This window comes from Macaca thibetana, chromosome 7 (genome assembly GCF_024542745.1).
Source record: "Macaca thibetana thibetana isolate TM-01 chromosome 7, ASM2454274v1, whole genome shotgun sequence".
Lineage (NCBI taxonomy): Eukaryota > Metazoa > Chordata > Mammalia > Primates > Cercopithecidae > Macaca > Macaca thibetana.
In genome coordinates, this window is record NC_065584.1 from 163,155,441 (window position 1) to 163,175,151 (window position 19,711).

A 19,711-nucleotide genomic window follows, 5' to 3' on the forward strand; every position below is an offset into this window, starting at 1 on the left:
AGGGCTAGGGGACAGGGGCCTGCAATTCTGTGATAGCGCTGCAGCCTGCTTTCCACGCCCACTTTTCTGCAACGGTTTGTGATCTGGACTCCCTGAGCACCCGTGGGGAGCTGGGGGCAGCCTAGGGAAGTCGGGACCTATTCCTGTACCCTTCCAGGCAAGCGTCCCTGGCCACCTAGCCTTGTCAGGGTCCAGGCCATGGGACCCCCTGTGCATAACCCTGGGCCCACCAGCCTGTTCCGGCCCTGACGTTTGCTCACTGATGATTGCAGAGGGGAGGGGGCGGTTTCCCACCCCTGGGAGAAAAGAGGGCACTGTCCGTGCTTGGTAGACTTGGGGGGGCGTCACTGCCCACATGTGGGGGACGTCACTGCTTACCCCTGGGGGTCTTAAGGGTTCCCAGTGGTGGGCAGTCGACAGGATACTGTCCACATCTGGGGCCAGCAAAGGACCCCTGTACCTCAACTGGAAGGCGAGAACTTCACCTCAGCCTTGCGGTCATGAGGGGGCAGAGGGCCCCTACCCACTCCAACCCCCTAAAAATGCAACAATCCCAGGCACACCTTAGGCCGCAGCCTGGCTGTGACCGAACAAAGCGCGACCACACCCCCGGGGAGAGGCCGGGTTGGGACCGCAGGGCGCAGCTCTGCCAGTCCCACCCTTCGGCGCAGGGCTCCTGCCGACACAGCCCTCCAGGCCGCCTACTCTCCAGCCAGCCGGCTCCACGGACCCACGGAAGGGCAAGGGGGCGGCGTCGGGGCGGCGGGACGGTCGTCGGAGGGCGCCCTCCAGGCCCAAGCCGCCTTCTCCGGCCCCCGCCATGGCCCGGGGCGGCAGTCAGAGCTGGAGCTCCGAGGAGTCGGACGGGCAGCCAGAGGAGCAAACGCCCGAGAAGCCCGGGTGAGCTGCTGGGCCGCGCTGGACGGCCGTCGGGGGTCTGGTCCGCGAACCTGCCGCGGCGCCGCCCGGAACCTCCGCGAAGGTTCTAGGTCTTTGTGGCGTCACTGTCTCCTTGCGGAAGCTTCCGCCGGTGCCGAATAAAACCCGCCGCGGAGGAGCCGGTGGCTCTAGTGCGGCGGTGCCCGGCGTGAAAGTCGGCCCAGCGCGGGGAGCGGGCGGGAGCCACAGGCGGCGGCGAGGGCGGTGGCAGCGGTGACCGTGACCGTGACGCGCGGGCGGGCGGCGGGGGCGCGGGCCAGGGTCCCGGCAGGGGCGTCAGGGGCACTCTGACCGGCTTCGCCCGCCCGCCCGCAGAGACAAGATGGTGAAGGAGACCCAGTACTATGACATCCTGGGCGTGAAGCCCAGCGCGTCCCCGGAGGAGATCAAGAAGGCCTATCGGAAGCTGGCTCTCAAGTACCACCCGGACAAGAACCCGGATGAGGGCGAGAAGGTGCGGGGCGGCGCGGGGCGCGGGGCGGGCTCCCGAGGGGCCGAGGGTTATTAAGCCAGGAGCACTGAAGGCGGCGGGAAACCTGAGCCGCGTTTGTTGGGGAGGCCGTCGCCAGGCGCCTCGGGGCCAGGCCGGGGCAGAGGTGGCGCGGTCGGTGGAGGGCGCTTCGCCCGCGGAGGAGGCATGTGGTGTGGGCTGGGGCCTCTCGCGAGTCCGTGCCGAACCCATTCATTCCTCCATTCGCTCCACAAGTGTTTGGGTAGCCCCTGCAGTGCGCGCTGGAGTCCGGCGTCAGGGAGGCGCAGGGGCTGAACCCAGTTCACATAGGGGTGTGTTGGCGTTCCTGTGGGAGAGGCGGCATGGAAATCGGGAAACTGAGGCACGCACAAACAGTTGTGTACTTGCTGGGAACGACTGGCTCATGTTCTCTGTTGATGCATAAACCCTAGGGATGAGTGTCTTTAATCTGAGCTGGTACCTTGGACAAACGCCGTGCCTCTCTTGAGAATGACTAGCTGGATTTGTTCTGTGCACCTACTTCCTACCTGATAAAAGTGTCAGTGAATAATTCCATTTTCTTTATTAAACAGGGACATGGACATGTGCAGCCTGACATTAGCTTGTACTCATATTCTGGGTTTTCGGTGACAGGTGACACACAGTTGATCATAAGTACCAATCATAGACTGAAAATGCTCTGCATTTTAGAGACAGAAGTTAAAAGCTTTTCCATCCTGTTTACAGAAAGTTTGTTTTTTATCTCTAAAGAGGCTCATGACCCACCTGAATACGTGAATTGAAGGAATGAGGCGTTGCAAGGAAAGGCTGCTGGCCCTCCCATTCCTCTTTTCACTTCTTGCCATTTTCTTGTAAAACTTTGATTGTCCCGCATGGGTCTTGGGAGATGGGGCCGTTATAGTAGCTGATGGCAGTGTCACCTGGACCACTTTTGAAGCCACACTGATCACCCATGTAGCATTTAAGACCTTTGGAAACGACACTGGAATCAAAATACCTGTCTGCATTAGTTATTCCAAACTGGAGAAAGCTACTTCAGGACGGTTTGGCTGAACGGCAACAGTGATGGAATATTTATATTTAGCCACATGTGCTGAATGTGGCTGTCACAAGTTTAAAATGCTTTCGTGTAAGACCATTTGTCTGTTACTCACTTGCGTTCTTTCTCATCTATATTTAGATGGCTTACTGTAGCTTTTAAAGGCACTGGCGTTTTACATGGTGCTAGTGATTCATCCACCTGCTCCCTACATTGATTGTAGTCTGCTTCTGACAGTCTCCTTTAAGGAGAGCTTCTAGGCTTGTAATTTCATATTTCAGCAGGCTGGCTAAAGACGTGGGAAAGTCTTCTGACCCTGGTTTCAGGTCAAACCTCAGCACTCAGAAGAGTAAGTTCATTCCTCTGTGTATACAGTTAGAGCTGAGTGTGCTTTTGTTGTTCTGAAGCTTTTATTTTTAAAACATTAGACTTGACCTGTACTACATATATGTAGGTTTCACCCTGTCAATACCTGTCTGGGCAGGTTGTTTGGTTTGTTTTAAACTAATATTTATTTATAGCCAGGCACTGAGTTAGTGTCGCATAAATGAGGCCCTTGGCAGTGAGGTCTGGCAAGCCCATCTCAGCTTGGAGGGAGGGGTTCTGTGATGTGCCTGTTGCCAGGAATACTTTCCTTCCCCTACCTTCACGGAAGGGGATAAAACTCCTTAGTTCTCGCTAAAACATCTTCCAGGAGGCTGCCTCTGCCTCGTAGACTGAACCACAGGCCCAACATGCATCCTACTTTAATGGTGATTACTTGTTTGATTAACTGTATTCCTTTAAAGGTGATTACTTGTTTGATAACTGTATTCTCTGCCATAATATAAGCAGGGCAGTGACTTTGCCCCCATGGCCACTTATGGGGTGAGTAGCTAGCTGTGCAGGGTAGGTGCTAAAATGTTTGTTAGCTGGCTGAGTGAATGCACTTTAAAAAATTGTATGTAGGAGAAGAGGGCTCTATAAAGGCACAAATTGGAAGGGAAATTGCAGTGAAGGAATATTGGGAGGAGAGTGGCAATTTAGATTGGAAATCAAAGAGGATGAGGAGACTGGGGACACAATTTATAGAAACTGCTGTAAAGTTCCCCAGAGAGAGCTCATTCGTTCATTTGTTCATTCATTCAACAAATACCTCATCTTCTGGTCCCCACTGTGTGCTGGGTGCACTGTGCAGGCCTTTTGTGAGTGTGTATGTGAGTCTGTGTGTAGTTCTTTTCCACTTTATCACAGGCAGAACATTTAAATTTTTTTTCCTCCTAAGTTTGTCACTGTATTATTAATGTCTCTTCAAAAATAGACTATGCCAGTTTTTTAGCCCTTGCTGGGACAACTGAGAAGGCTGTTGGGGTGTTGGTCTTTGTTTTTTGCCCTGTTGTCCCCTGTTGCTAAGCGTTGGGGCAGCTTGTGTTTGTCGGGCACTCTGTATGGAGTCTGTACTTATCTGCGGCTGGTTTTTTTCGCAAGACGCCTGGGTGGTAGGTAGTGGGTCACCAAGATAGTCCCTTTCAGGGGCAATGATGTGGGGTATATTCTTGGCTACTACCCTGTTGAGATGAGTTTGATCTTTTGGTCAATTTCATTGTAACTTTTAGTTTGAATGATAGATTTTCAAGTTCAAAAATCAAAAGATAGCAAACTGTGCAGAAAATTTTAGAACACAGAGGAAAACCTACTAAGCACACATTATCCTCACCACTCCGTGCTTCTTTCCAGGCTTCCCCCAGCATGATCATACATGGCCATCCTGATACATAGACATTTTGTTTTCTTGTTTCCACTTAATACTTTATTATAAGTACTTTTCCCAAGTTGTTACATAGTCTTCAAAGCCATTTTTCCCTCAGCTGTATAGTAATCCTGTTAAGGTTCTGTGACAAATGATCATGGCCTGAAAGGCAAGCTGGTCATAGCACTTGTCTCCCACTGGGAGAAGGGGGTCCAGGCTGGGAACTGAATTAGACTTTGGAGTCCTGGGACCCTAGAGGATGGACTCCCTACTGGTAGTTGGAACCCTCATCCCATGTGAGGTCTGGCCTCTGATTGAATGTCCCAAGCAACTGGGTGCTCCTTTTCCATTCTTAGATAATTCTAGTAAGTATAAATGTCATGTGAGTATCCAGGGTATTTGTTGAGTGTTTCCGGTGGACATTCCCATGAAGCTTATTTACCTAGTCCTGACCTGCAGATAGATGCAGAAACTCTCTAGGGGCAGCCTGGCCTAGATGCTTTCTGATCTGTACCAGGCACCCAATCCTTACACTGTATCTCAGGTTTTCTGTTGAGGAAAGGGGTAGTAGTGAATGGTACTTACTTCTTCGCAGAAATGGTATGAGAATCAACATATCAAAAGATCTAGCTGACTTATATATGATGCTGACGTCTTTTTAATACTTTTTTAAATTGTACAGTTTTTTAGCTATTATTTATTAGCTATTATTATTAGTTACTTATTAGATTTCAATCAGGGATTTGTAGAACAAGGGAATTAATGCCTCAAATTCCCTTGTTCTGTCTCTCAAATTCCTTATTTCATGGCACTTTTTTTCCCTGAATATTTTGTGAAGCCAGCTGCATTATAGGATCTGTATATCTATATATCCATATATGTCTCTCTGACTAAACTGTAGCCTCTGGAGGGCCAAGACCCTACCTCATTTATTTATGTCTGAGTTCCCAGAATCGAACCATTCATCTAACAGGTGCCTTCTACATGCCAGGCATGGTTCCAGGCTCAGTTAGACAGCAGTAGACAAAACCCCCCATCTTCATGGAGCTTATGTTGCAGTGAGGACTACATAAGCTAAGCAATACATGATACAGCTTGTTGGAAGGTGGTTAATGCTATGGAGAAATATGCAGCAGGGGTGGGGGGTGGGAGGGTCTGAGGTGGGTTTGCAGTGTTAAAGCTGGATCACCAGGAGGCATCCCTGAGAAGGTGGTCTGTGAGCTAAGGCTGGAAAGAGGTGAGTGGGGAGGCCACACCAGGCTGAGGTGCCTCTGAGGCTCAGGCTGCAGAATTGAGGAACAGCAGGGAGCCTGGTGAAGCTGGCACAGAATTGAGGTGGGGACGCACAGGAGGAGAAGAAAGTAGAGGTGCCAGGTTGAGCTTATAGATGAAAGTTAGGACTGGCTTTTACTCCCAGTGACATGGGCCACCTTGTAGAGGTTTGAGCAGAGGATTGACCCAATTAGTGGGCTCAAATGGAGAACACACTGAAAGCTGGGGCAAGAAGGGAACATGGAAGACCAGGGAGGAGGCCACTTCAGTAGTCCAGGCCTGAGATGGTGCTTTCTGCCAGAGTGGATGTGGTGTGGTGAGAAGGAACAGATCTTGCGTGTTTTTGCATTCTGATTTTATTTTTTAAATTTCCATATACCTGCAGAAAACATGAGTGGTACAATGAACACCTATGTATTCTTCACCTAGCTTTACCAGTTGTAAATAAATTGTCACATTTGTTTTATCTATTATTATTATTATTATTACTGTTGGCTAAAGGTTTTGGGAGGAAGCTACCTGTAGCATAACTTTTCAGCCCTAAGTGCTGCATGTTTCTCTTAGGCACAAGGACATCCTTGTACATAACCATAGTGCAGTTATCAAATTCAAGAAGTTTAACATTGAGAACAAAGATTCACATTTCTCCCATTGTTCCAATAATGTCCTTTGTAGCCATTTTTTTTCCCCCAGTGCAGGATCTGATCCAGGATCACACATTGTATTCGTTTTTTCCTATCTTTTAATTTTAGAGTATCTCTCAATTTGGCTTTTCTGATTCTTTCATACAATTGGGTTCCAGTGGTAACTCTTTGGCAGGAATGCTACACATGGGATATTGTGTGTGTCTCAGGGTACTGGAGATGCAAATGTGAAGGTAGCGTCAGTGGGATTTGTTGACAGGTGAGATTGGCATTGCCAATAACTGTGATATGGGGAAGACTATGGGCAGGATGGGGCTTTTGGGGGAGGATCAGGAGTATAGGTTTGTATACAATGTCTGGCACGTGGTTAGGTACTCACAGATGCCTGTAGTTGAATTTCATGCTAGTAAACTAATGAAATGATTCCCAGGAGGAGGTGAGCCAGTGGTAGTGCCCAGAGTCCTAGCTTTATCTGGTTAGAGATTCAGCCCTGGCACTATCTCATGGTATCCTAGCTGGACTCGACTTCCTGTCTGGTGCAGCCAGATTAGGGAGAAACTTTCCTTCTCTACTGCCTTCTCTTCCTTATTCTTGTCATGTCCCTTTCACCAGTCGCTTAATATGTTTGCCCTGTGTTTCCCACTTTACCAAAGGAGTAAGTAGACAGGCAAGTCAGGTTCCAGGTAGAGGATGTATAGACTGGCTAGTTCAAGGGTTTGGGGCAGAATACCTCTATTACGTTGTATGTTTATATGGCGGGTTTGCTTAATAAAACAACTGAAACTTCTCTCTTTTTAAAAATCTCTCTCTCTCTCTTTCTTTTAAAGTTTAAACTCATATCCCAGGCATATGAAGTGCTTTCAGATCCAAAGAAAAGGGATATTTATGACCAAGGCGGAGAGCAGGCAATTAAAGAAGGAGGCTCAGGCAGCCCCAGCTTCTCTTCACCCATGGACATCTTTGACATGTTCTTTGGTGGTGGTGGACGGATGGCTAGAGAGAGAAGAGGTAAATGCTTTTAAAGAAACATAAATAAGTTGTATGGTTTCCACAATTGTACGTGTTTTTGGAATCAGGATAGATCATGCTTTAAAAGGATATGATTGGACCAGGTGTAGTGGTTCATGTCTGTAATCTCAGCACTTTGGGAGGCCAAGGTGGGAGGATCGTTTTGGGCCAGGATTTCAAGACCAACTGGGGCAACATAGTGAGACCCCCCCATCTCAAAAAAATAAAAATAAAAAAATTAGCCAGGCCTGGTGACTCATGGCTGTAGTCTCAGCTACTTCTTGAGAGGCTGAGGCAGGAGGATGACTTGAGCCCAGGAAGTCAAGGCTGCAGTGAGCAATCCAGCCTGCATGACAGGGTGGGGCCCTGTCTTAAAACAAACAAACAAACAAACAAAAAAACAAGGTACTGTTGCCATGTTTTGGGATCATTAACTTTCAAGAGTTTATCACTTGTCTAGTGCTCAGGCTACCTGGAAACTCCTGGTAAATTTAGTAATTATCTGACATCCTCCAATACTATATGAAGGAGCAAATGGACTGGTGGATAGAAAAGAAGGTGGTCAAGTTCATCGTGCCTTCTTTTCCTCTGTTGTTGGGGTCAGGCACCAGAGAGTGTTGAGGGATGTAAATGACGCCTCCTGTGGTTGTCAGGGATCCTTTACGGAGAGTGTTCCTCTCCTCTCTTGCCCACCTTCCCTTTGTGGCCTTCCATTTTCCCTGACCTGGGCCTGGGCTGCAGGCTCTCTGATTCTAGGTGGGTACCCTTGCCATGTTCAGTATGGCCTCATTTCCCAGCCTGCTCAGGGGATTTTCTAGGTAACAAATTTTACCTCTTTATGTTTGAAATCTTTGTAAATGACCTGTCTTTCTTTTCAGAATGCTTTATGAGTAGTAGCAACTTCATCCCCAGGTGAATGAGGAACTTAGCCCTTAGCTCAGTGGCCCCAGGCCACTGTTTTGACTTTGGAGGTTTGCTCTTCCTAATTTTTCTGCATCTCACCTTCTGCCAGACTACAGGCTATTACCTCTGTTGTTAGTAGTTGCTAATGTTAGTAGTTGCCAATAGACTAGTTCCCATTCCCCCTGTTTAGTTTACTGTTGTCAGGCTGCTCTTGAATCTTGAAACCAGAAAGATAAGCAGGCTTATTATAATTCTGGATAAAGTCAGAAGAAATGAGCTCTGCCTTGGGGTTTAAGAAGTGTGGTTTTTGAGAGACCCCTAGATAAATGAAGCAGCACCTGTTATCACATTGTAATTGACTTTGAGCTTTAAAAAGCTTGGGTGTCAATTCTGTGAACACAGAGTGCTGAAAATCACAAAGTGTTTATTAGGGAAAAATCCTTCCCCTGTCCTTTGAGCATATTGCCTGCTCATATAATTGATGGTGTGCACGTAATTAAAACTTTGGGTATTCTCTTGTCCAGCTCCCTCACTGTCTTGAGATGAAAAACTTCATGCCCTTAATTAAGTCATCTCTCAAAGTTGGCAGCCAGTAAACCAGGACAGCTCGTCTCAGTGACTGCGGGAGCTCCACGGGCAGCAGGGAGGGTCTTGATGCTGTCAGTCTTGACAGGCTGGCAGGCGCTGGAGCACACGCCCACCCTCAGGACCAAACACCCACCGTCCTGAGTGCAGAAGCAAGATTTTGGCAGAGGAAGGAATTCCCATTTGGCCACCAGTTACAGAAGGGCTCAGAAAGTAAAGTGCTTTATGCCCAAGGAAGAGTTTGAAAAGATCCAGAGACTTTGGCTGTCACAGATTTATGTATAGAAAGAACTCCTTTCATGGGGAAACTTAACCAACTTCGTGGGTTCATACTGCTTTTGGTTTCTCAATTAGTACTCTCCCTGTCCTCAGATTTGTTCTCCAAAAATAAAGGTGGAAAGTCTTTTTGTTGGCCTCTATAAATGATTAATTAGCTCATAGCTAGAGAAGGTATTAGCTCTTGTTATTGGCTGAGGGCTAGAAGGATGGGCTGGGGTAATAGAAGCATTGCTTCCTGCAGGGAAGGGAGCGCATGACCCATCCACAGTCTTGAATCTCTGGAGACTTCATACAACTAAGGGTCATATGGGTGGTATTTAATACAGTGGTATATTTCATTCAACGCCACTAATTTTTTTTCTCCCTTGCTAAGGCAAGAATGTTGTACACCAGTTATCTGTAACTCTTGAAGATTTATATAATGGAGTCACGAAGAAATTGGCCCTCCAGAAAAATGTAATTTGTGAGAAATGTGAAGGTAAAAATTAATTTTTGACTGAACCTCACAGTTCTGATCCCTTAGATTCAGAAACAATGCTTGTTTTAGTTCAGGGAAAATAAGTTATCTTATTTCAAATGCAAGGGTCAAGCAGAGATTACAGACAGGTGGCCTGAGGACCACATCTCTTTGCCTGAATGAATGTTTTCTTTGGGCTGCACCTCTGTTTGACATGTTGACGACTATTTTTAAAAATTAAGAATCAGACACTTGACCCCATCTAGGGGTTGGCTGGCAGACTTTTTCTGTAAAGAGCCAGAGTTTAGGCTTTCCGGGCCATGGAGTCTTTTGTAACTAGTTCACTCTGCCATCATGTTACATAAATGAATGGGCATGCCTGTGTTCCAGTAAAGCTTTATTTACAAACCCAAGCAGTCTGGCCATGGTTTCTTGACCCCTGACTTAAATGTACATATAATTATTGTAATTTTTTAAAAATCTGAGTTTTCCAGAAAAGCCATGTCTGGTGACCCCAGCCTCACATTGTCCCACAGAGAGAATTGGCTGAGCTGGGTAGCTGCTGCTATTGACAGAGCTTTTGTTCTCTAGATCTCCATAGCCCCAGCCTCCTCATTCATCTGTGGGCCTATGCAGGTTCCACCTGGGGTGGAAGAAAACACATTTGATGAAGCTAAAGTAATAAATTTGGATTGATGCAGCCAAAATCACAAACATTTGAGGTCAGATGTTAACATCTGGATGTTATCTGCTTGGCTGGACTCCTCCAGGCTCTTCTGCATTGTTTTTTGATTGTAAATAGAATTCTAAGCCCAATGTCTGATGTGAGGGTTCCCTACCCTTCTGCTGTGGCGCCCAGCAGGGACACTGGTAAGGGAAGAGCATGGCCCTCACTCCTGCCTCCCCCGACCCTGCAGGTGTTGGCGGGAAGAAGGGATCGGTGGAGAAGTGCCCGCTGTGCAAGGGGCGGGGGATGCAGATCCACATCCAGCAGATCGGGCCGGGCATGGTGCAGCAGATCCAGACCGTGTGCGTTGAGTGCAAGGGCCAGGGCGAGCGCATCAACCCCAAGGACCGCTGCGAGAGCTGCAGCGGTGCCAAGGTGATCCGTGAGAAGAAGATTATCGAGGTACATGTTGAAAAAGGTGAGGCTGCGCAGAGCTGGTGCTCCACACTGGCTGGAAATGCTGTCTGGGTGCTAATCGTGGGATACACAGGCTAGATGTCAGGGAAGTGAGCTGTATCACAACATGTATTGGGTGTGCCATGAATTCCTCTTGTGTCCCGGTCATCTTCTCTCCACCCTTCCTGGCCTTATTTCCATTCCATGTCACCTGCCAAAGTGTTCTTGCCGAGGTTTACTTCCTTGAGATCACAGACAGCCTCTTTATGAGATTTTCTAATGCTCTGAAAGTCTTACTTGGCCTTGGTTTTGGTTAGTTGCCATCTCCTGATATTCTCAAGCCATTCCTCTAGAATCTTTAGGATTGTCTTCCTGGTCGCTTCCAATGCTCATTGGCCGTAAGGGCTTAAGTGTTTGTGGCTGCATGTTCCCTTTCTCTCCACATTTCCCCATCTGGTGCATCAGATTCCCCCAAATACAGCACCTTCTCCTGCTATTCATTTTGCCTGATGCCATCATTTTAAGGCCTTTTTCCATTTTAGCTGTCCTCCAAGTATTCCCTGATGATTCTGTGGCTTTCCAATCCAGTGAATATATCCTAGATCAGATACGAGACCAAAAGTAAAAGAATTAACACCCAAACCGACACAGGTGTTATGAAAGGACTTACTGTTTAAACATGCCTGAACCCTGTGCCTTGAGTGTGCATAATGACTTATTAGAAAAGGACAGGGCTGGCTGACCCCCATCAGTCCTTAGTCATGCACCCTGTGCCCTGGGAAGTGGGTGGTGACCCCATGCTGGCAGTGTGGCATCACAGGCCCGGGGAAGGGAGTGCTGTGGAAACCTGGGATGTAGAGCCGCATTCCCCCTCTCCCTGTGCATGCTGGGCTTGGCCCCACATTATGCCAAGGGAAGCGGGACCTCTTTTCTCATTGGCCATCCTAGCCACCCCTCCCTGCCTTGTGCCTGCATGAGATTGGGAGGCTTGATGAATAAAGAACCCCTGAAGGACTCTGTTCCTTCTTCAAAAGCTTTAAGGAAGCATGGTTTGTATGAGAAATGGCTAATCAGAAAGGGATGATGTTTCATAGGTATGAAAGATGGGCAAAAGATACTATTTCATGGAGAAGGAGATCAGGAGCCTGAGCTGGAGCCTGGTGATGTCATAATTGTGCTTGATCAGAAGGATCATAGTGTCTTTCAGAGACGAGGCCATGACTTGATCATGAAAATGAAAATTCAGCTTTCTGAAGCTCTTTGTGGCTTCAAGAAGACGATAAAAACACTGGACAATCGAATTCTTGTTATTACATCCAAATCAGGTAATGTTTCAAATGTGTGTTTCCATTGACGTTCTGTATGTTTGGCATAATTATAGCAAGTTAGCCTGATTTTTTTTATTGCTACATAATATTTTACATATTGATGGGGTGCATGTAATACTTTGTCCCATGCATAAAATGGGTAATGATCAAGCCAGGTGTTTAGGGCATCTGTCGCCTTGAGTATTTCTTATTTGTGTTGGGAATAGTTCACCTGATCTCACATTTAAAGTCAAATTCTGTTACACAAATTAGTATGACGTGATTTTCTCTAAATTTAAAGTTATCCCTAATGACTCTGGATAATTTATAAAGTCCTTTTATATTCCCCTAGAAAAAATATTCGGTTGGGGGGAAAAGTCTCAAATAAGAATCTTGGGGCTCTGAAATTTTAGATGAAGTCTGCCAATTAAACTTAAATTTTTAAAAATTTATTTTTGTATAAGAAAACAGCTTAATAGGTGGTGTTTTTCTATCAAGTGGTGATTTGTGCTGATTCATCCACATGTTCCTGTAGCCTCTGTTGTTCATTACATGAGTTACATTTTAAAGGAGAATTTTCCTGTAAGAAAGACTTTGCCTATCAGCTTATCCTTGGAGGTTTCCACAGGAATTGCTGGTCTGCACACACCCATGGGAGCCAGAGGGAGATGCCTCTGGGCTGAAAGGGTTCCTGAGGGCCTGAGCTCAGCCCCCAACCCCCTTGTAGACACTAGGGGACTCATCTCCCAGGAGGGTTTCTGTGTTCACTGCAGTGAGGGTCTGTGTGGGCACCAGAGCACCTGCCTAGAAGGGGCTGAGAAAGGAGAGAGGCCAGGCCAGAGACCTTGACTTGAAGCTGCTTCTGAATAGCACTAAGGTCAGCTGTGCATAGCAAAGAATGTCTGGATGGGTGTGGTGGTGGCTACGCCACCGAAGCAGCCTGGGCCCCAGCACCAGCCATTTGCAGTGTTGCTGTAGTCCCCTCACTGGCCGTGGGGCTAGGATTACCTTTTCCTATGGCCACTTGAGGTTTGGGGCAAAAGGGGTAGGTTCAGGGCAGGCACGGAGGTAACCAGCCAATAAGCCTGCCCCCAGGGCAGTGGCAGCTGGAGATAAGACTCAAGTCCAGTGGGGTGACTGAGGCCTGGGCTTCTGTTCCCTCCCTGTCCCTCTCCCCCTTCCCCTCCTTGCCTGCTTTCCTCTTCCCGTGCTCTTTTTCTCTTTCCTCTCTTGGATTCTTTCAGGTTCCTCCTTTCCTGGGGATAATAGGAAGCAGAATTATATATCCAAGGCTTGATCAGTTTTTGGGATTTTAAAACAAACTTATTTGGAAACAATTTCAAGCTTACAAAAAGTTGTAAATACAAAAATAGTCCGAGGTCCACCCATATATGATTTGTCTGATGTTAACATTTTACCCCATTTGGTTTGTCATTTGCTCTGTGTCTGTTTTTATTTATTTTTAAAATTTGTTCATTTATTTTTTGAGACAGGGGTCTCGCTCTGTCCTCAGGCTGAAGTGTAGTGGCATGATCTCAGCTCACTGTACCCTCCACCTCAGCCTCCGGAGTAGCTAGTGCTACAGCCACATGCCACCACGCCCATCTAATTTTTATATTTTTTGTAGAGATGGGGTTTTGCCATGTTGCCCAGACTTGTGTTTTTATACATAATCAAGGATTGGGGGAAGCACTGCAGTATAATGCAAAATTTGCATGAAAATTTAAAATAAAACACCTACCCTTAGGCTTTCATAGACCTCCCAAGGCACCCATTTCTTCCCTCAAGAAGGAGTTTGAAGATCACAGTTTACATGAAGCCCCAGACCACTGGTTGTGAGCTCAACACCCTGGCACTGTGTCCAAGACGCCCTTACATGGTCACAGCCCAGATCCTAGCCGTCCTGAGCCGGGGCTGGGCGGCATCTGTATGTAACTTCTTTGCGAAAGACCATCCTGTCCAGGGATGGACTGTTTGAGGCTTGGGCCCTGCCAAGGGTCAGAGCCCAGTGTTCCTTGCTGCCTTAGCTGACCCCAGCCTAGGGAACCGGGAGCCAAATGGAGTGAGAGTGGCGGAGAAAAAGCCCCAGAGGGAAGGAAGTGGCAAATCCTAAGAAACCTATTTCCTTCTTTATTATAAGGAAGGGTGGAGCATCCAGGAAACCTGCTGTTGGAGAGTTCTTTGGGGATTTGTTTTCCTTTTTGTTTTGTTTTTGCTTTTACTTTGTTCTCGTTTGCACCCTCTCCTTTTTTCTTCACCCCTCTTTTGTGTTGGCTTATTTCTTGTTTCTCCATCTTCTCTCCTCCCTCTTCCGCTGTTGAAATGCCTTCTTCCCTAGAGCCCTTTAGCCTGTTATGAGCATTGCTGAGGATTGGATTAATTAAAAAAGTGATTTTGGAGCCACACAAGGGTGTGATGGCCCTGCCTGCAGGCGGGTATTTACCTGCCGGGAGAGCCGAAATTGTGGTGGTGTTCTACCTGTAGTTTTCCATGCTTGGTCAGTTTCCCACCTCCCGGTAAGCTAGAAGCAGAAGCATGGGGAGTAGAGCTTGAGAGCAGCAAGAAGTGACACCTGATAGGAATGGGGAGACAGAAAAACCAGTCATGTGTCACTTAATGATGGGGCTACGTTCTGAGAAATGCATTGTTTGGCGATGTCGTGGTGTGAACATCATAGAATACACTTGCACAGACCTAGATGGCGTAGGCTGCTACACCCTAGGCTGTGTGGCATAGCCTGTTGCTCCTGGGCCGAAACCTGCATAGCAGGTTGCTGTACTGAATACTATTGGCAGTTGTAATATGATGCTGAGTATGTGGGTATCTGAACGTAGGAAAGGTGCAGTAAAAGTTTGGTGTAATCTTTGCAACCATCTTCATAAATGTTGTTGACTGAAAGGTCACTATGCTGTGCATGACTGTATTTCTTTTTTCTTTTTTCTTTTTTGAGACGGAGTCTTGTTCTGTTGTCTAGGCTGGAGTGCAGTGGCGCAATCTTGGCTCACTGTAAGCTCCGCCTCCCGGGTTCACGCCATTCTGCCTCAGCGTCCTGAGTAGCTGGGATTATAGGCCCCCCCCCTCATGCCCAGCGAATTTTTCTATTTTTTTTTTTTAGTAGAGATGGGGGTTTCACTATGTTGGTCAGGCTGGTCTCGAACTCCTGACCTCGTGATCTGCCCGCCTCGGCCTCCCAAAGTGCTGGAATTACAGGCGTGAGCCACCGCGCCTGGCCATGACTGTATTTCAGAAAAAGAATAAACAGGAACACAAAAAGCCAGCAGTCCGGAGCAGTTTAGCTAAGGGGTTGCTGTCCTGCACAGTCAGTAGGCTCTGAAAGCCATGTCTGAGCCACAGCCCTGCCCGTGAATGAACCTCAAGGATAGTCATTGGCTTACTTTATTTTTAAAACCTCCTCTTTAAAGATTTCCTCTTGAAGAGAGAGCTCACTTTCTAGATAGTTCCATATGGAAGTGGACTGCTGAATAAATTAGTGTTTCGATTCCCCTCCACCATCTCCCCCATTTTTTCCAAACATTTCTTTCTGTCTTTGTCCATATTCATTGCTGAGCTGAAGAGTATACTTTATCAGAAACCCTTTTGTCCCTTTCCTTTTCCATGCTTAGAGGGAAGTTTCTGACTTGGGAGAATGCCTCAGAGTTCTTGGGGTCTGAACTCCCCTGATGCCTTGCAAAGTCACGTAGCTGTAAGACCCAGCGGGTGCCAGCCGGGAGGGTGACTCCAGCTCAGCAGCGTGTATGGAAGTGCATTGTGACCATGAAGGAGATTGCCTGTGGCCAAGCCACCTAGTGAGCTCCCTACCAAGGAACCTGGGTGTCACCTACAGGTGGCTGAGAGCCAGTTTTTATGCCAGGCAGGGGACTGGTTGGACTCTTGAGGCTTCTTCCTGTCTGTGAGGAGCATTCCTGTTCCCCTTGTGGTAGGAATACCTGTCACCCCACGAAGGGGCAGAGTGATGGTTGTTGGCCCCATTTTATGCAGACTTGGGTGTCATGACTTTGGTTCACTTGTTTCAAGCCTACCTGTGATGGTGGCTGCAGCATGCTGCCCCCTTGACACACTGCTGGAGCTCAGAGCACGGGCCGGGGGAGCATGGGCCAGAGTCCCAGCCCGAGCCCCACCCCCAGGCAGTACCTGACAAGGATACCTGGGATTGGGACCAGCTTTCCAGTCAGATGCCACGCTGCTTTTGCCCAGTGCCACGGGGTGCTAGGACCTGCCTCAGGCTCTCCCGTGAGGGAGAACGACCTCTGCAGGCCCCTCTGCCTTTCTGCTTCATAACTGACCCTTTCTCTGGCAGGTGAGGTGATAAAGCACGGGGACCTGAAATGTGTGCGTGATGAAGGAATGCCCATCTACAAAGCACCCCTGGAAAAAGGGATTCTAATCATACAATTTTTAGTAAGTTCACTGTGTTTCATTGTCGTGGACATATTATTAAATGCCTTAATTGGAAGGGGAAAAAACAGCCACCTTTCTTTCCCACCTCACCCTTTACAGGTAATCTTCCCTGAAAAACACTGGCTTTCTCTGGAAAAGCTTCCTCAGCTGGAAGCTTTACTGCCTCCTCGACAGAAAGTGAGGATTACAGATGACATGGATCAGGTGGAGCTGAAGGAGTTTTCTCCCAATGAGCAGAACTGGCGTCAGCACAGGGAGGCCTATGAGGAGGACGAAGACGGGCCCCGGGCTGGAGTGCAGTGCCAGACAGCATGACGTGGTGCGGGGCAGCGTGGCCCCGCCGGACTAGCACATGATGAATGTAAAGTTGGCACAATGAAAATGGATCGCTTTAATGGCCTCATGTTTGGGATGTCCTGTGTACGTGTTCAGCATTCTTAATTGCTGAGTGTCTTTTGGTTTTTATTTTGGTTGTAGCTTAAGTTATAACTTAATTTATATTTAAATGTTTTAAGTGTAAATCACCTCTAGTCTGTATATGGAATCTGTTCATTTCTATTTTCAGGATATACTTTTTGAGATGTCAGTGATTGCACCAACACTTTGTGCTTCTAGTGGCTTTGCCATAATTCAGTGTCACCAATAAAGCACAGCCCAGTTAGCAGCTCAGCCCCCTAGCAAACCCCAAGGCACAAAGTGGGCATCCTGGCCCATCTCTAGGTCTGTGGTTTCTCCCCCCTCCCTTGGCAGAGTTATTGAGGGCATGATCTCAGGGCTGCTAAGGTAACATTTCTGAGGATTCTAGATGATCCTCTTAAAGAACAAAAGCACATCCATGGATCGGACATGGCTGCCTGTGCCTGCTTAACAGGGCCAACTTAGTTCCTACTGTTCTGTGCCCTTCAGTGGATGGAATGTGAGTGTGTCTGATCATCTCTCTTGGAAGTTTTCTGAACCTTCCAAGCTCTGTGGTGAGGACAAACCAGTGTTTTGAATCATATGCTGATAACTGTTTGCCGTGACCCTCACACCTTGTTCTTCATGGTTTTAATGATTTTCTGTTGACAACTTTTGCAATGCTTTCCCACCAAAGTGCTTACCTGTAAAGAAAACTAAATCGTTCTGTGTCCCCGGCAGCCTCAGTGCAGCAACGGAAGCTGAGGGAGAATGCTGCTGGTTTGGCCCATGGCACAGCCAGCTTCTCTGACCAGTAATCTGGGGTGACTTGAGGGTCTGCAAAGGCATAGAACTCCCCAGTGTTTTCCACCTCATTCTCCCAGATTCAGCTCCCTTCCAAAGGATTGTTCCTCTCATTGCACAGCCGTATTACAAAGGGCTTCCTGCTCAAGTGATGTTTTGGTAAGAACTGCTCTGAGTTCCACTGTGGATTACAGTTTGTATGGACTACTACTGTAAATTATAGCTTGTTTGGAGGGATATCAGTCATTATTTTATTCCTGACAGGTAGACTACAATTCGAACTTAGGGTTACCTCAGTCTTTAGCCATTACTGCTTATTTCTTGCCCCCAAGTCACAAAAAACTTGTAAGCTGTTGGGTTAAAGCAGAGGCCGCCTGTCAGATCTACCCTACCCTTATTTGGTTACATGGCACCTGAGAGTTTCACTCAGACCAGGGATCTTCCTTAGGAGGGTCAAAAAGCAGATCAGACCATGCAGAAGTAGGGCGAACCAGCTGCACGGACCAGGTTCCCGCAGAACATTGCTAGCTAGTGAGGCATAATTTGCTCAAAGTATAGAAGCAGCCCACCTATGCCCACTTTGACCATGGGTCAGGACAGATATAAAATCACTTCTTCCAACGAAGCCTAAGTGAAAAATCTATTTGTAAATGGACCACAACTCCGGGGTGTTGTTTCTGTGCTGTGACTTCCTAACTATTGCTAAAGAACTACTGTTTCGTTGGTGATGGAGTAAAATTACATTCAGCTCCTTCTTGTCATATAAGAGGAATTTGGAGGGTGTTGCTTAAAATTTTATTCCACCTGTACCTTTGTCACTTTAAATTAAAATTGAGCTGGTATGAGAGACAAGTGGCTTTGCTTTTTCATTTTTTCGAGAGCTCAAACAGTGTTAAGTGCCAGCTTGCCTCTCATTGGTTGATATAATGGAATGAAGTTTCCACCCTCATGGAGCTTTATTTTGGGGATGGGGGTGAATGCAAACAAAAAGTGGTAACTGCTATGAAGAACAAGAGGAATGGGAGTAAGTAGAAGGGAAAGGGAAGAAGGCCTCTACCAGGAGCTGGCATCTAGGCAGAATCCTGGATGCAGTTGGGGAGCAGACGTCCGAAGGTCTGGAGGGAAAACATTCCAAGCAGAAGAATGGCAATGATGATGTGGTTACAGGAGGGTGAGCAAGGCAAGCAGGAGGAAGAAGCAGGGGGCTATGATAAAAAGGGTGAGCTTTATTCTGAGGGCAGTGAGTCGTCTGGGGAAAAGCACATGACCTGACTCATAAGCATATTAAGTTATGATCAATAAAAAGCAACACTCTTCCAAGTGTTTAGCTACTTACATCTTTCTCACTAACGTGAGTCTCAAGGGGGCTGATGAGGAGGAAACTCTGAGGTACAGATACTCTGAAATAACTAAGGCAGAGCTACTGTTCTACGGAATGAGGCACAGGCTTGAGCCTAGGCATTATTAAGGCAGCAAGAATAGCAGCCTGCCTTCCAATACCCACCTAGTGAGTTAGAGACCTCTCTGAAATTAATAAGGGGAAGGAGGGCTTGGCAGGGGACATCTTTAATACATCAAGTAGAAGGATGCCCAGATAGACGGGAGTACATAATGTTCCTATGCAGTCAAATATACTCTTTCCTTCAGGACTCCATTCTATAATAGATTAGCTTCTTTATCACAGCTCTGGGGCGCTCGCTGCTGTATCTCACTGCATGAGTCAATTCCCTGGAAGAGCCTGTATTTCTAAGCCGGAAAGTTAAAGAAGTGCCTGGATCTCTTGATGGCTAAGGCAGAGATTTGCTCTTAATGCCAATCCCTCTTACTGTTTCACTGGTAATAGGGTAACTGAAAAAAGAAGCATGTTCAAGGACACTGGTGTTTGCATTAAGAAAGCTTTATGTTAAAGTATGAACAGCATTCCCAATAAAACATGAAAAGATTTATATTGTATCTACAAAATTTAAGTCTTTGCTACAATAAATGCTATATTTCTTTTAAACAAGCCTAAAAAGGTAAGGAATGTCATGATCAATCCGTACATTCTCTTTGCAGCATAAGCCTGGAGACTTTGATGTTTAAATTGGACAATCATAGATGTGAATTTCCTGGTCATCTCCAACAGACACAATTTTTGAACCATTTCCATTGTATTTTACTCCCCAGACCTGTAAATTAAAAAAAAAAAAAAAAAAAAAAAAGTTCTACAAATGCCTTTATTCTTTATAATATTTATGAAATGAACATCCTTATTTTCTCGTTATTCTGAATCTACAAAAACTGAGATGAGGATATTCTTGTACTTTCTAAATCAGTGAGAATGGAGGCTTTAACC

The 19,711-nt window shown here is 46.9% G+C and overlaps 3 protein-coding genes across 5 annotated transcripts in view; 2 read left to right on the plus strand and 1 right to left on the minus strand.

Annotated features, from left to right (window-relative positions):
* The window catches only part of CRABP1 (cellular retinoic acid binding protein 1), a 658,055-nt gene that overhangs the window by 575,271 nt on the left and 63,073 nt on the right, over window positions 1-19,711 (plus strand). The window lies entirely within an intron of this gene.
* Window positions 603-18,223, plus strand: DNAJA4 (DnaJ heat shock protein family (Hsp40) member A4). 2 transcript variants are annotated; one of them, XM_050799975.1, is made up of 8 exons: window positions 603-900; window positions 1,255-1,393; window positions 6,923-7,103; window positions 9,244-9,348; window positions 10,245-10,472; window positions 11,545-11,775; window positions 16,076-16,176; window positions 16,276-18,223. In XM_050799975.1, the coding sequence occupies exons 1-8, from the start codon at window positions 821-823 to the stop codon at window positions 16,489-16,491; spliced, it is 1,281 nt and encodes a 426-aa protein (XP_050655932.1). In that variant the 5' UTR covers window positions 603-820; the 3' UTR covers window positions 16,492-18,223. The 2 variants fall into 2 exon arrangements, with proteins under 2 accessions (XP_050655932.1, XP_050655933.1); XM_050799976.1 differs by lacking the exons at window positions 603-900; window positions 1,255-1,393 and adding an exon at window positions 1,680-2,799.
* The window catches only part of SKIC8 (SKI8 subunit of superkiller complex), a 421,718-nt gene continuing 421,264 nt past the window's right edge, over window positions 19,258-19,711 (minus strand). Inside the window, exon 12 of the mRNA XM_050800003.1 lies at window positions 19,258-19,544. Within this exon, the coding sequence (XP_050655960.1) occupies window positions 19,455-19,544 (90 nt within the window). The 3' untranslated portion in view covers window positions 19,258-19,454. The remainder of the gene's footprint in view (window positions 19,545-19,711) is intronic.